Genomic DNA, 17,821 nt, shown 5'->3' with positions numbered 1-17,821 from the left:
GTCATTATTTGACTTTAATGTCATAATAGTTTGATGTTACAGACCTGTTAAAGGAAGACTCTGAATTCAAATCTTTATCTTCAGGACCCTGCAGCCTGTATTCCTCTGCTTAAGGTAAACCACCCAGTTTGGGGCATGTAGTTATTAATAGTTTTAGGGTTTGGGTCAGGAGCAATCAACTTTCTTACTGATAAGTTTCACTTTGTATTTGCATGCATGTGTGCACAAGTGCACACGGCACACATATGTGACATGTAGGATGGACGAGTCATTAAGAGCTCAACCTGAGCCTCCACTGTATGCTTTGTGTAACACAGACTGAAAAGACTGTCAATTCAAAAAGTGATAAAATCACCGATTCCTCAACAATTGAATCTGCTAATCACTTAAATAAAATTATTTACATTAAAATGCATATAATAAACATAACAAACATTTATTTATCAACTATTATATACCAGGAATGAGGGCAGCCCCTAGAGATACAGTACTGAATAATCTTAACTTTAAAAAACTCCATCAATATATTTGCTTCAGACAATTTAACTGCCTGCTACACACAGATGGGCCCATAACACCTGCCTATGATTTAAAGTGCATTTCTATTGGATGATAAAAGATAGCTCCTGTAACTTCAGGTTTTGTCAATTTATTAGCAATTCATTCTAGTCATCTGTAAGATATACATATATGTCTTATATATATGTCTTACACTATATATGTAGTGATAATATTTATTTTTATAAATCCCCTCCCTTTATCTTATTTTTCTTGAGGCCAAACTTTTGTCCCAAAATGAGTGTCGTCAGCATGGATTCCACCTGACTGATGAAAGACATGAATCACACAACAGAGAGCTTTTGCAAGTACCCCATATATTCTGTAAATAGAAAGTATTTCTTTGAAACAAGTCAACAACAAGAAATGAAATGGGGTATGCACACTCACATAACATGATAACCTTGAGAATCTTGGGCAATCACAAATTCATATATAATTGAACTATATGAAATCGGTGATATGTAACAATTTTGACCTATAAAAATGGCAATTCCATATGCTTCCACCTGATACTTATTTTTTCTCCTTTCACTAATCTGGGCTACACATTAATTCTCAATAAACTCATTGTCCACCGAAAGTCTTTCATTGGGTTAACTTCTTTTTAAAAGGTAAACATAACACTAATTTCCCCCAACAAACCAGAATAGCATCCCATCTGCCAACACTGAGTAAGCCCAGTCACTGAAAATATCTCTGGTTTATTCTCTCCTAGGTAATAACTGAAGGTGTAAGGTCAATTTATTATACAAAAAAAAATTCTGTTAATACAAACATGGGCATGATTGCAGTAGCCAAAGCTAATATGTTATATCTCTCAGATATAAATCCCATACCATTAAAACAAACAAAACTACTACCAGAAGAGTTCACTGAATATAATTTTAAAAAATTATTAGGAGCTTGAAAGAGCTGAAGACTAAAAGAAAAAAGAAAAAAAAAAAAAAAAGAAAAAGAAAAACTAGCTACCAAACCCAAAGATTTTCTTTTTCTTTAAATTTGTTCAAGAGAATTTGTCTCTGGGTTGAGAACTTGCTTGCAAAGTCACTGCCTAGAGCAAGATATTCAGAGCCAACTTGTTAACTCCTAATAAAACAGCCCATAAGCAAAGTCTACCAGCCAGCATTGTGATAATACCATATGACTGGTTTTCTTAGGTGTATTTTCCCCTTATTATCAACTTCCTTTTTCCATCATATTAACCTCCACAGAAACATATATATCCACCATAAAGTAACTCAAATGTGGACACCTCTTGTTTCTTTGGTAATAAAAGCTCCTAGGACCCATTATGTTCCATGGAAAAAGTGAGCATTATCCGCCTTTCCTAGTCTACACCCTCTGCACCAGAACACTATTGTCCCTTTTGGTTTCAAACAATGCTTTATCACAGTTTGATATCACTGATCATTTCAAGTATTCCTGTAATGTTCTATATAGGTTATAGCTGCTTATATCTAATCATATCTTTATTTTTATCTAAAACTATAATTTCTAAGGTGAATTCAGTACATGATAGTAAAAAAAAAAAATTACATTGTTGAAACTTAACATTACTGCTTAGGAAAATTCTGCCTTTGCCAGTTGGCATTCCATGTGTATTAATCCTTTAATTCAACCTACCGAAGAAAAGTTAATCAAGGAAACAATCAATTCATGATTCATTCTTTTCCTCTGACCAGTCTCTGTGATTTTTATAGGACTTGAATGTTTTAGGACATTATATTAAGGAAAATACTAAATAAACTAGCTAAGAAAATCTCAAAGGTATTTATCTTATGCTACACGAATGGTCTCTAATTTGTACTTTATAAAGGTATTACTGTCCCATTCAACTGAATTGACTATTGTTAAGTCTTTAGCTCAATTAACTAGTAGAAAAATAGAATGATTCTAACCAATTACTAATTTTCTAAGGACATTTGCAATATGAATTAAACAAGCAAAGATTTTCTTTCTTTTTTCTCTCAATTGAAAGATCAGGTAGCAAATATGATTAGTGCCCCATATGATATGTGTAAAAATAAAACTGCTCTAAGTACATATATTCAAATAAGTTCATGTATATTATATCCAATTCTATTAATATTTACTAAGTATTTACAGTGTTTAAGGGCCCATGCTCTCAGGATTCTGGGGAGGACAGAAAATGGATATGTTCTCATGTTCCCAAAACCTCCACCTCTGAAGAGCTTTCGGCCCAGAAGGGGGATGAGTCAAAAATCAAAATTACCAAGGTACACACAGTTTAGAAAAGTGATAGCCTGAAGGGCCCAATGTTAGAACTCATAGTCCGATTTGTATTCTAGGTGATTATAGATTCATGTCCATTACTTTGGGAGCTCAGGACTCCAAGGTCAAATAATCTCAAATTCTTGCAAAGGGGAGAATGAAGGCCATTCATCAGTCAGGCAAAGAGTTAAATAACTGTCTCCCATTAGGCAATGTGATTGTAGTTCTAGCATCTTACATAGCATTTATAATTAAGTACGAAGCACCTTAGGAGCTAAAGTGCTTTTTAGCTTTGAACTTTGTAATCGACTGAGGAAAATCAGGTAATAAATAATCTTTATTTAACTTATCAAGAAACCAAGAGAGTTCTCTGATTTTAACTTGCTGGTCTCCCCAGTAGAAGAGGACATCCCCACAATCATCCGATTTTAAATAAGCTGGGCATTTTGTGGTCTACACACAAAAACTCTCATTTCACACTTCTGTAGATTCATTGTCAACCACCATCACATCTACTTTCATTTTTGAGTTTTTTATTTTGTTTCTGGACAGGACAAACGGAAATCTGAAGCTAGGAGTAATCTAAAGCACACTCTCTCCTTGTTACCCAGACAGGGTCTGTCCAGAACCTATTTCAGGTGTTCTCACCACCAAGCCCCATCCTAATCATTCTCTCCTTCACTGCTAGAAGGTCATGCCAGCCCAGCCCCACACTTCATGCCTGAGCTGCCCATCCTCACTGTCCACTACATTTCCAGAATCTTCCTCCTTATGCATCTCCTTGACCTTCTCTCAGGTTCTGAAGAAAATATCACTATTTCTCTTTATTTCAAACGGGACAACATCATCTGTGCCTCAGACCCATTCCCTCCCTCCTTGCTGGTGGGCTCTTGCTTATCACTCCTCTTCCTTTTCAAAACTGCTGGCTCCATCCTCTTTCTGCTAATTACACTTGGCCATCATGCTTCAGTTAGCCACTTTTAGACTCTTTCCTCTCATGTCCTTGCCACTCCTCCCTTAGTAGATGCAGACTTGCCCTTTTCTCACACTACAGAGACAGCTCCTTCCAATGTCATTATGCTACCTTTTCTGCCAAAGCCAAGAGCCTCCAATTCCCTCTCCTCTCCCCTGCCCCTCCACTGCACCCTTGATAACACATCCCCACCCCCCACCCGGTAACTCATCTTTCCTTGGCTTCCCTTGACATCTCACTCTGTCTAGTTGCATCTTCTTAACTCCTGGCCCTTTTCCTCTAAAAGCTTCCAGCCCTCTCCTGCTCTTGCTCTCCTCTTTAAGGAATATTCCTTTGGTACCATTTAAACTGTCCTCCAATAAAGTAGCCTGAAAATTTATTCTTCATCCTGTCCTTTAGTCAGCTGGTTCCACATCTCAAACAGCCTAATGGATATTTCTACCTAGTTGTCAATTCTCACTAAGGTATCAGCAATTTCATCTCCACTGGTATTGTCTTATTTCTGTCACAACCATCAGGAGTCACTTAAGCTCAAAACCTGGATTCTGCTTGCATGTCTCTTTCTCATTCCCATACCCTTATTCACTCTCACCAAGTCTCATGGCTCTTTTCTGCTTGAACCTCTTGCATCGGTGGCTTCCTGTCTTTCTCACTCCTGCCACTCAAAGCCAGGGCCTCACTTCCCTCACCACTACACTTCCATCAATTACTGCAACAGATTTGATTTTGCCTACTTCTACCAGGTGTACACACCTATCTTCCCCCTCCCACCCACCTCCCTTCCTGCCATACACCTACTCACATCCTCAAACAGCTTCACATGGTGTCTACAGGAATCATTCTTAAAACCACCATGTTCAATATGTTACTCTCTTGCTGTAAAACCTTCAAGTATCCCCAAAATACCTCAATTGGGCTTTCAAAGACCCCTAAGGTGTATTCTCTACCTTCTCAACCTTATTTTTCATTGTGACAACATAGATGATCTCCCACCCAGATCCCAACCATCTCTTTCCTCTTTTTTTTTTTTTTTTTGTGAGACAGTCTTACTCTGTCACCCATACTGGAGTGTAGTGGGGCAATCTCAGCTCACTGCAACCTCTGCCTCCCGGGTTCAAGCAATCTCCTGCCTCAGCCTCCCAAGCAGCTGAGATTACAAGTGCATGCCACCACGCCTCACTAATTTTTTGTATTTTTAGTAGAGACGGAGTTTCACTGTGTAAGTCAGGATGGTCTCGATTTCCTGACCTTGTGATCTGCCTGCCTTGGCCTCCCAAAGTGCTGGGATTACAAATGTGAGCCGCCGCACCCAGCCAGGTCCCAACCATTTCTACGAACATTTGGTGTCATTACTCTCCCTATATTCAGGGATATTCTACCTTTGCCTTTTCACTGATCAAAAGCTTAGCCATTCTGGGCACCTGTTATATTACAGTATCAGGATAAATGTAATGCCATTCTAGACATACTGGACAGCCACTTGGTAATTTTCCACCTCTTCATCTGTACTCATGAACATGCAGTTACCCGAAACATTCCTCCTTCTCTTTTCCTCCTTGCTGCAAAACTCTACTTGTCCTTAAGGTATAATTCATGCGCTGCTTCTCCCTAACCGCCCACCACCCACCCCATGTCAAACCTAGCAAGAAAAGTGTACGGACCTTCCTCTATGCTACCATCACACTAGTTTACATCACTACTATATATTTGCCAGATCCATTTATACAGCTGCTTCTCCTGCTAGGTTGAGGGCAATACAACTAGAGGTAGGAAGCACATCTTATGTGTGTATGGACGTTTCTCACGGCTTCTAGCACTGACTATGGCTTGTAGCAGAAGCGTTCACTAATCATTTAGTTAAAAGTATTTATTTAATTATGACTACAATTATCTCATGAGGAAGGACAAGGTAATGCTCTCCACTGTATTCCCACTCCTTAGAATCCCCTCAGGTATTATATGTAAAATAGAAGCTAAAATTTGTTTCTGAATGACAAGATATGTGTTATATTATGAATTAAGTGTTTCGTATAGATTGTAGGCATTTGGAAACAGGAACTATGTTTTATGCTTCTTCAAAAGAGTAGGTACGTGATGGCTACATGGATGAATAGATGCATGAGAAGTAGGGAAGGCAAAAGGAGAGTAGATCATTTTTCCCTTTGCATCCTTTTTAAATGTCTACCTAAAACAACATCATAAATAATAAAACTATGAGATTGCAAGTTCATTTCTTTTAATCTACAAACTACATCACTAACAAACAAATGTTTTTACATCTTTAAACATTTATGAATAAGTATATTCAGGCCAACAAGGCAGTTACAGTACAGCTGGAATGAGCTTCTTAAGATTCATGCAAGGAATTAGCCTACATTTAAGCTGAGTGCTCAAGACATTCCCATGCACCATTTTTCCCCGTAAACTACCAATAAGCTTTCCACTGGAGGGCCAAGCAAGCATAGGTGATCTATGCATACTATCAGTGACAATCACAATGAAAATGTGCAAGGCTCTTCCATATGTTGGAAAACCGGTGAGAGGGAAAGTGGTTGATAGCAGAGGTGAATGTTTCTATTTCCATGAATCCAATATATACAACAACATGAGTAGAATTGGAGAACACTGTGTTAAGTGAAATAAGTTGAGCACAGAAAGACAAATGCTGCATGTTCTCACTTATATGTGGAATCTAAAACAATTTAATTCATAGAAGTAGAGAGTAGAATGGTGTTTAACAGAGACTGGGAGGTGGGAGCGATGAGATGATAATCAAGCAGTACAAAGTCCCAGTGAGGAGAAACAAGTTTGATTTTTTTTTTTTTTGAGCTCTACGGTACAGAATGTTGACTATAGCTAATAATTGAGTACGGTGCATTTTAATATCACAGAGTAAGTCTCAGATGTTCTTATCACAAAAATGTCAAGTATTTGGGGTGATGAATAGATTGATTCACTTGATTTAATCATTTTGCATTGTATTAAAAATCGTAACATCACTTTGTACCCCATAAATATGTACAGCTATAATTTGTCAGTATAAAATACGTAAATATGTATACAGTATTCAAAGGATTTTATGCTGCCATTACTTTCAACAAGCTACAACATAGGGCAGACAAACTTCCTTGCAGAACATTTCATTCAGATCTGAAGCTGAAAGCAAATTTCTTTCATGACAGAAAAATTAGGTAGACAAAAGTAAGTTACTTCTACCTCATCAGAGTTAAACAACAGCAGAGGCAGAAAGACCGGGAGTTGATTAAAGGCATTGTCCTGACCACTGATACCACCATGGCTAAGCAAGGGCTGCCTTATGGAACCAGGTCAGGGGACACTGATTTCTCTATTCAACTCCCAGGCACCACTTTGTAAATGACACAATCATTTTCGAGTACAAGAGGTGCTTTAAATGTGGTAACATTATATCATTTCAGCTATAATGATCATAATTACTTATTTCTTTTAATCACAACCCACTTAACCGCTTTAGTACAGAGGACTAGTTCAAGGAGTTTAATTTTCATTCAACATCTAATCTTTGTGTTTACCGAAACCCTTCATGGGCTTTGTTTACTGTCTGCCTGCTGGCCTGGACGTTTGATCTTGCAAGACTAGATCAGACAGGGTCAGATAAAATACTGATTACTAGAATAAACCAGGCTTGCGGAAGTAACACTGGTTTTTAAAATCTTCTTTTCTCCCAGATTTTTAATATCTGGCAAAATAAGTTCAAATAAACAAATAAATTTAAGACAATTAACAATCGGGGGTTCTTGGGCAATGACTGAGAAAAGAAAAGTGATAAGGATAATTCTGCACTCTGGCCAAAATACAGGATTTGGTTAGGTCCATTCATTCTAATGGTATTATTTTATGACATAAATAATTTTATAATAGCCACAAGTATTTGTTTAAACTTCCAATGACACTTCAATTCTTGAGGCATACTAAATAATTGGCATTGACCTCACCAAAGGTGACTACTTATTTTGCTTTTGGTACCAGATGACAAAATACTTTAGATATAAAATTATTTTCTTGTAACTTATTAATTAGGACACATTTAAAATATGTAAAAGATTCTTTTTTAAGGCTTTTTCTTATTTTTATTATATCCCCTGCAAAAGTAGATTGCCATGAGAGTAAAATTGATGGTGGTACTATGTATACGGTTGCCACTTTGTTTCATAAAAATCATGAGGAAAGTTTACATCTCAGGATCAGCCAAAAAAAGAGTTGGGTAAAAAAATATATATACATTTATTAAAATGTGCAGAACTTAAAAAAAAATTACTTGGTTAAATTCCTCATAATCCTAAGACCTTAAAAATAATTTTAGAATAGCACAAATGTTTCTAGGTGTCTATGGATTCGCCTCATGTACAATACTGAAACTCCTAAACATTAAACAATTATTAATACTGGTCTTTTTTTTTTTTTTTGCTTTTAGATAAAATGTACATTTTTTTTCTTATACTTGGGAGCTTATGAGCTCTGCATTGTAAAATCTGGACCAGATGCAATTATAGTATGCTATGATCAGCAATTTTAAAAAATGCTGCCTAAACCAACCTACCACCCTACCCTACCCACCCACTCCATTTTCTTCAATGTCAAGTACTCCTGGGAAACAGATTCACGGTCCTCGACCTTGAAACCAGAGTATACACACTGTCTCCCTATCTATCCTGAAGTAATGCTCATGTTAACTCAAATATGTCTGTGTCAACCATGATTGTCTTTGAAATTAAAGAAAAAAGGTAAACAGAATGTGCTTTGCTGTGATCACTGGGGAAAATAAAGTTAACATGCTAAGCCAAACCAATTTAGGACTTTCTAAAGAATAAGTGTAAATAGTTTAGCTATAATAACAACAAATTCAAAAAATGCACATTAAAATGTTTACTTCAAAATTTAGACAATTCCATTTGTATACAGTTTTTACATCTGTTTTTGATGATATCAAATTATTGATTATTCATTTTCCCCATATTTATTTAAGCATTAACTATAGAATTTGCAATCTGATCTTTTTTTATCCTTTCAGTAGACTTTTATTTTTGCCAGGTTTTAGTCATATTTACTTTGATCTTTTGGACTATATCATTATTTTACTGTTTATTTCTATGAGAAGAGAAAAAAATTTTGACCTAGGAGATCTATACGTGGCAATTTGTAACAGAATCACATAGCTTATGTTTAGGAAATCATGTTTTTGATTAAGAAGCAACCACTTAGTTCCCACTGTTTTATTAAAACAGACATTAGCAGATAATAGGAAACATATTTAACAATGTGGCCTGCATTTAGTTTGGGACCTCAGTAAGTTCACTTGAGATTTTCTTCTATGCTGAATAGTGCATAGAAGTGCATGTAAATTGGTAACTTTGAGGTAGAAATGGGAAGTAGGAAGGCCGGGAGGGATATAGAACTCTGACTTCTAGTTTCTCAGAGCCCTGTGGTAGAATTCTGGTTTTGCTACTACTAGTTTCCAAATTTGAAATTCATTGCTTCTTTCTTTCACTTTGAAAGCAGGGACACAAATTTTACAAATCAAATCATTACTTTCCCATGAGAAATGGATCCTACTAGGTAGAAACTCCCACAGCAACATCTATTCATAGAAAAAGGCTTCTACCAAATAAAATGTGCCTGCCTCAGTCCAACACTTCCTTTTTTCTGAGGGTCGAAAGTTAACATAACGCATTTCTCTGGGTGTTTATTTTCTGCACACCATTATACCTGTCATGAATTCTTTGTTTTTCCTCCCACTCCCTTGGTTGATGAATCAACACCACTTGAACTGTTTTATGGCAGCTTGTGTTTACTTCACACATACCTTAACCTTCCCTTTTCTCCTCCTACTGACACACACAGACACACATACACACTTTTCAACAGCAATGACTAGCTCCATCTCTTTGAATAGTATGTGTACACAGTGTCTGACAGCCTCTTCAGGTGTGGATCCTTGACCTACTGAATGAAATCAAGGTCTCAGTCTGCTTTTATGGCACTTAAAGATTTAACTGTGCATTTACTATCTCAAAAAAAAAAATACAGCTTGAAGAATTAAAGCTCAAGACATGAGTGTTAATGTGCAACTGCACAGACACACACACACATATTCTGTAGTGGCAATTCTGAAAACACTAGAGTGAAGAGTTTCCAATCTTTCTGAATCTGGAATTACACTCCAGCCTATTAAAAGAGGACAGTCTCTTACTTTCTCTTATAACAGCAAGTAAATGGGATCTAGCAAATGACCTTGAAGCTGCATGATTCTTTTGATTTTTACCCAAAGAGGATATGTTCAAGCACTTTAACAATCCTATTTTAAAAGAAAAACTTGGAGGCAACACTTACAGAAAAGAAACCCTTCTGAACCACATAATGATGTTGTATAATGAGAAGGAGTTATTCATCTTATATTGTACAAGGGTGAATATTAATATCCTAAAGCATTTGCCCAAACCAGAATCTAAAGGGCTCTAAGAATTTTAGAATCTGTTGAAAAGAAATGGATCTTAATTCAATTTTCAGTGTACTTAATTTCTCCTGGGTAGCTCAATGTTTTCACTTGCCTTATAAAACGTATACTTAGCATAAAACACTCTCATTCCTTTGTGATCAGAAATGTGCTGTCAATGTAGGTAAACTTCATTTCTTCAAAAGGTAACCTTGTAAAGAAGCTCCCAAGTATTCAATAGCCAACAAGCACTACTTTGACACCCTGTCTCCCCTGAGAAAACCTCCAAGTAGTAAAACAAATAAATTCATCCTTTACTTTTACTTACCCACCATAAATTGTCATTTGCCTCGCAAACGGGGGCAGTGTAAGCAAGGCTAGGAATTCACGTAACAAAGTGTGATAAATATGTCATAATTATGCAAAATATGGGCTAGAAGGACCATCAAACCAATGTTACAAAAAATTCCCCAAATCCCCTCAGGGACCTGAATAGGTAACAGGAGTGAAATCCAGAAAGCAGGTATCTGAGTGGAGTGAAAACAAAATAATTTTTCCACCACTGACATATTTGAAATGGTCCTGACATGTTTAAAGGTCTAGGTGATCTAAAATAGCATGCTCTTTACTACATAAGAGAACTTTATTTTCAGGACCAAACATAATTCCTTATGTAATACATTACTGCTAGTACAACTCTTACAATTAATTATTAGTAGTTTAGTATTCTACTATTATTTATCAAGAGGTTACTTTGTGCCAGTATTGTCTTATTTAGTCCTCGCATCTACCCAGTGACCTAAGTACTTTGATTATTTCCCATTTTCAGATGAGGAAATTGAGTCTTGGTGAAGTTAAATAATCTGCTTAAGCTCCCACAGCTAGCAATGTAGAAGCCAAAGATTTGAACCCGTCTGCCTGAATATTTTCACCACTGCTCTGGAATCGTCAACAAACGGACACATCAAACTCCATTTCTGATCAAATACTTCCTGATACCATAACAGTATTGGTTAACCAGTACCTGAAATGTAAGTGCTGATTTAACCAAGAATGACAGCTTTTAAGTTTCCATTCTAAAGGATTTTGGTCTTTGCAGGTATCAGTTATGAAAACTATAAACTTAACATATTGTGCTACTAATTTTAGTTTTACTTCAAATATCTTCTTAGTTTTAAGAGAGCCGATTTGGATCTCATGACAGAAAATTAAAGATCTCACCTTTGTAAAAAATTATATAAATTGTATATTAAATAAGCATAAATTCCAAACAACCAACAACTCATGAACCTCAGAAACTGAAAACAGGCTTTACAAACAAAAAAGTCAGTTTACCTTTAATCTTCTTGTACTTTTTATACCATCTCCCAAACTCCTGGCACTTGGTTGCTGACACATTGGCATAATATGTGCTATTTACAATGGATGAAATCATACTCTGAAAAAAAATATATAATTATTTTTTCAAAATATGAATACTTCTTTTTAGGACAAGAAACAGCACTATATAGCCTGCTATAGCCAGTTAACCTGTTTTGTCTTTTAAACTTAAAACAGTCACTCTCCCATAAAGTAAACTATTTAACATCAAACATGATTACCATCCCTTTAACTTATACAATGATAGTGCTTTCTCCAAAAAGCCAACCCTGGGGCAATGTCAACAATGGAGGGGACAGAACATGTAGATAAAATGCAAAGAGGAGGAACAGTTGTGATTTAGGAACCAGAGCAAAAGGTGAGATCAGATGCTCCAGCATCCATAATCCAAATAATGCCTTTCAGATGTTTCTGTCCCGCTTCCAACTACAACAAGCTTACACAGCCAAGAATCTGAGAACATCCGTGCTACACACTGCAGAACAACATTTAGGAAAATAAGTTAAATTAATATAATTTATAGAAACGTGTGATTAGCACTTGTGTGAAAATTCACCAAATGAAAAAATTAACAGTGCTATTTTGGAGCAGGGGAAACTAAACATAACACTTGTACTGTGTTTCAATCAAAAATGAACCAAAGCTCAAACGTTCTGAGTGCTTAAGTGCCTTGCTCTCATCCTCCTCAGCCCAACCGATCAGCTGAGTTGTTTGTATTAATAATTCGGGTTAAAAGAGAAGGGGAGTATAACCTGACTTAGCACTGAAAACTTAAAATTATAATTGCACACCTTGAATTGAACTTCCTACAGAGATATGTTTGCAGTTAATACAGTATGTTTGAGCCAACATTTGTGGCAGATGTTAACTTATACCTGAATTGACTGTGTATGTTTTATACATAGATTTTTATTTCTTGGTTTTTATTTTGTCTTAGGCATAAACTCAAGAGATCCTAATGACCTGTGTAAGGTTTTATATCTTGCCTTGAAATCTCATCTTTCTCAAAAAAAAGTTAGCCCCAGACATAGAACAGTCAGAGAAATCTTAGAACTTCTAATGACATTTCTACAAAGTAGTAGAGAGAAAAAGGGTAACAATAAATCAAGTTATTTACCAGGAGGTTAAAATGCCAACAGACTTTCATAGACTCCCATTTAAAACATCAGACTCCTCTTTTTTCAGTCACTATGCAGTACTGGTGGGAGAGGGGGTTCTTAATTCAATTCACAGAAGCCTCTTTGGCCCTTTCTATATAGCAGATGGTTAGCCCTCCCTAGTTGCTGATATACACATGACAATTCCTTTCTCTAAGGGAAGATAGTAAGGATAACTCTTTTCATCTCAAGGTCTGAACACAGCACTGGGAACTCAAAGAGCTAATATCATCAGAGTGTATCACAGAACCTGTGGGGCCCTGTCTGCTGCCTTATAGGATGACTACTGGAATTCTCATCTCCCTGAGGCAGGGTTCTGCTTTGTGCTATTAACGACCAAGTACAGCTGTTTCCTAACTAGCTGAGCTAGCTCCCTCTCTGGGCTGAGATTCTCTCTGTTCCTAGACTGTGAGACCCTTGAGGACAGTGACTACGTTTGCTTCATTTTTTTTTCTACCTCGTGTCTCACATAGTTCTGATGTGGGATATCTGAGTCACTGAAATTTAACACAGGAAAAGGGACAGAGATGAAATTTAAAAGTGCCAAACTGAAATGTCATAATAATAAAATTTTTTAACATGAAAGCAGCTTAATAATAGATGTATCAGCCACATTGGTGTACATGAATAATCACAAATGTACTTGTCATCTCTCTATCTTGTTTCTATGAATTTATCCTCTGGAAAGGCACAGGATATACAGCCATGGCAGGAGTTGGAGTTAAACCCTGTGCAGCAAAATGGTCTAGAAAGTGGACTAAAACGGACAGTGTCTAATTACTGCCTGGTGCTCTTCCTAAATTCTACCTGGTTCATAATACGAGGCCACAAGCCCAGAAGCCCGCATCGCTCTCGCTCCAGATAATCCAAATTCCCCTCACTCTCTAGCCTCTCTATTTTGTCCTTGCTCCTGCTGTATCTTCATTGACCCTGCACAAGACAGAGTGGCAAGGAAATGAATATCTGGGCTCCTACTGGCTCCATTGGCAGGTCCTGTATTTCACACAACTCATTAATAAAGTAGACATTGGCTACCCTGACTCAATCAGATTTTGTTTTCTGTCCCAGATAATTATAAGTAAGTTTTACCTCTACTGATCACAGGACAATAAACAAGTTTGAACTATGAACTAAGAGAAAAAAATGGTATCAAATACATTTCCTAGGTAACGAGAATCTTTAATTGCCAGAAAAGTCTCTTTGAGTTTACGACACATTTTATTCATATCAATTCCCCGCAGGTCTTTATACAGAGCTAATACCCAAAATAGTTTTTACTGATGAGAATTGTTATAGTCCATCCTCAGAGGACTTTAGAATCAAAAGATATAAAAGTATCTGGAGAATATTTTAAAAGAAAGGCTATGTGATGTCTGATTATTCCAGTTTCATGAATGTTTTCTAACCCTAAATTAGACTGTTAAAATTCTCATAATCTGAATTTTAATCAGTAGACTCCACTAGAACGCTCTGGACACACACTACAAGGTCATCTTGATGTTAGTGTCCATTAAATATCTACAACATCAAAACTTAATGATATGTAAAGCTGAAAGGGGCTAACATGAACCCAGCATGTGCTATTACTCTATAGAAAACAATGTTCTCCAGAGGTCCTGGGACACAGAGAATCTGTGTTTTCCATATTTCATCCACTTTTTATGCTTTAACATCACTGCAATAGAGATGTATCTTACAATCAATTGCATTGTAAACCTGATGAGATACAATTAATGCAGAATGAGATGAGTAATGATTAAAATCTTTCCCACCTACCACCCAGCCAAAAAAGATCTAATTCAATTTTTTGCTTTTTAAAATACGTATAATTTTGCAGTTTGTGTTGCTCTTTTATGTTTTCTAATCATTCTACAACAACCATACAGTTGGACTTTTAGGATCCACATCTTTTTGATAAAGGAATAAGATCTGAGTCCACTTTTTCAATCCAGAATGCAACCAACTTGAGTATCCATGTTTATACAAAGCAATACTAATACAAATAACCCAGAACATATGTGTATTGCTATTTTTAACACTTAAACAGAAGAACTATGATTTACTAAGGCTAACATTAAAATGATTTTGCATTTACTAAGCACGCATCACTCTACATGGTGGTGGGTTGTGAAAAAGAAAAGACGAGGTACACATATAATGGGCAACTGAGGCAGTCCCCATTTGAGACATAACTATAAACACTACCACATAAACAGTGGCTGCAGACAAAGCTATTTTATGAATATATTATGTTCTAAGATAAATTAAAAGGTTTAAAATGTCTTTCCAATTATAGAAACTTTTGAAAATTTCAGACTTCTATGTAGTTAATTATGAAATTTTAAGTATAAAGATTTTGGATGGGAGATGAAGTCTAGGTGTCCTTATTTGTAGTCAATTTAACATTTAGCTTGCCATTAATATCTGGAATATTTAAAAAATAAGGTACTTGAGAAATTAAACTATATTAGATTTTCTTTACTTACTCCAAAGTTTACTAGCAGATTTGAATTTGCTCTAAGCCAAACTGCAAGATAATAAATTTTATAATATTGTTATTTAATACTTATGATTGATAGATTGACCTATCTAAAAATAAATTTTATTTTAGGTTCCTGAAACAAATTTTTAACTCACTTGTTTTTTAACTAGCCCAGAGAATAGATGTCACATATTATTATAAGCATAGTTCATGGCCGGGCATGGTGGCTCACGCCTGTAATCCAAGCACTTTGGAGGCCAAGGCGGGTGAATCAACCAAGGCAGGAGTTCAAGACCAGCCTGACCAACATGGTGAAACCCCGTCTTAAAAAATAAATAAATAAATAAGCATGGTTCATTTTGAAACTGAGGGCCCAGAAGCTCAGAATGAAAAGCATCTTTCCCAAAGTCAAATAGCATTGGGAGGGACCACGAAGACACTCTGTTAGTGGACCAGTATTTCATGGGTCTTTTAAGAAGGGAAACGAATGAATGGAAGGAAACATTCAGCACCACCTCCATCAGCTACCAGGACTCAACAGCTAATGCTGCACCAATACTTCAGACAAAACAAAAAACAAGGTAACAACAGCAAAAAAAGGAAAACACAAAGTTGTGATCTCTGGCCCCTTATACGAGTTAATTAAGAAGTTTATAATCAAAGAAAACTAAGGAACCTAGAGGCAACTTAAAACTTAATAGGAAAAAGCAAAATAATAAACACAGGTTAAAATGATTTGTATGATACACTTAGAAAAACAGAGATCCGAGGACCCCCCTTTCCCACAATAAAATGAAAGAAAGATAAAATAACTGTATATCCTTCACTGCATTCTGCCTAGCTTGGTGGGATTTATTTGTTTGAATAGCAGTGTAGTACTAAGAGTAGCTAAGCTGAAAATACATAATACACTTGCTGTAAAAAACATTTTTAAGCCAAAGTGAAGAATTACATATTCTGCCAGTGAGAATCCCCTGTCTGGGGGTGGAGGAGTGGCATCCCCTAGCCTCCTCTTCCATGTCTACATGAGAGAGAGAGCAAAGACAGGCAATGAGTGATATGTGCATTCTTTGCTCATTTTCAGCCTTTTCAATCTGCTTGGTGAGACGCTAAATAACATATTAAACATGAGAATATAATGATACTTCAATTAGGTAAAGGGAAAAAATTGATTTGGAGGAATTACTTTGTCATGAAAAAAATTCATTTAATGTCATTTGGCAGCCTTCTACTATCCCTCCTATCCCCACTTCTGAGCTATAATATCAGAATCGAAAACTGCTGCCATTTTAAAGGAACAAAACACTTCCTCTGAACTTTGGAGTATGAAAACACTACATTTGAGAGCTCTTCCCCTAAGCCGTTGCTGAATGGCTTGCTTGTCTAACGTCAGCACCCCCACCCTGTGATTGGGGACATTGTCTCCTGCATCAGAGAATATAAGGATTCTGTGAGATGATTTGTGTAAAAGGCCTAGCACAAGATGTGGAATCAACAAATGGCATCTTTCTCCCCATTGTGCAATCATTTCTTATGGTCACTGCAATCCCCTGGTTAGGAATTATTGTCACGCTGTCATTTGTGAGCCTTCTTCAATATGAGTTCATGAGGTTGGGACACAAACTAAAACAACTGCACATGAAAATAACTAAAACAGACAGTTGGCAACTGGTTAACATGTGACATGATTCATCCCCTCTACATGCATGAACTTAGGCTGAATTAAACAGACAGTTGGCAACTGGTTAAAACATGATTCTGGTCCATGCGGTTGATCAGCCATTGTGCATGATGAGCACATGCTCAATTTGTCTTTTTCTGCTGACCTAACTGGCTGCTTGATTTCACTACTCAATTATTTTGGCAAGTTGTACATATGAGTTAAGTCCAAATAGGTAAGGCTTGCTTAGGATGACAGAAGTAATTATCCTACAATCTATTTCTAAAGCCACACTATACAAATGCCTTACCATTGTCACACTGGAAATCTAGTAACATTTTTGCAATTCAGTAACTTTAGTCAGTCATTTTGTTCCTCAAATATTTAGCAACAAAATCTCAACCAGCAGCATGGGACAGATCTGCTTCAAAAACATGTCTACACGCTAAGTAAAATAAACCAGCACAAAATAAATGTTCTATTATTCCACTTACGTAAGGTAGGTAGTAGGCAAATTCACAGAGACAGAATACAGAATAGAGGCTACCAGGGGTCAGGATGAGAGGAGAATGGGGAATTGTTGCTTAAAGGTTACAGACTTTGTGTTTGGAGTGATGAAAAAGTTCTGGAAAGAGACAGGGGTGATGGTTGCACAACATTGTGAATGTAATTAATGCTACTCAATTGTAAGCTTAAAAATGGTTAAAATGGTAAACTTCATGTTATGTCTATTTTACCATAGAAAATTATTTTAATATATCGAGAGTCACAGAGAACATGTGTAGGAGACGGGGCACATTGGAAGTTGCATGCACTTGCAAACTATTCTTTCATTACAATTTTCAGGCTGGATGCAGTGGCTCACGTCTGCAATACCAGAACTTTGGGAGGCTGAGGCAGAAGG

At 36.5% G+C, this 17,821-nt stretch overlaps 1 protein-coding gene across 3 annotated transcripts in view; it reads right to left on the bottom strand.

The window, feature by feature from the left end:
- SATB2 (SATB homeobox 2) overlaps positions 1-17,821 on the bottom strand; it is a 191,832-nt gene that overhangs the window by 86,684 nt on the left and 87,327 nt on the right. For all 3 annotated transcript variants that reach the window (XM_021670695.2, XM_021670694.2, XM_021670696.2), the window contains one exon: positions 11,574-11,676. In XM_021670695.2, the coding sequence (XP_021526370.2) occupies positions 11,574-11,676 (103 nt within the window). The remainder of the gene's footprint in view (positions 1-11,573; positions 11,677-17,821) is intronic.

Source organism: Aotus nancymaae, unplaced genomic scaffold (assembly GCF_030222135.1).
Source record: "Aotus nancymaae isolate 86718 unplaced genomic scaffold, 86718_ANA_hifiasm-v0.15.2.pri h1tg000008l, whole genome shotgun sequence".
Lineage (NCBI taxonomy): Eukaryota > Metazoa > Chordata > Mammalia > Primates > Aotidae > Aotus > Aotus nancymaae.
This window is presented reverse-complemented; position numbering and strand designations above follow the sequence as displayed.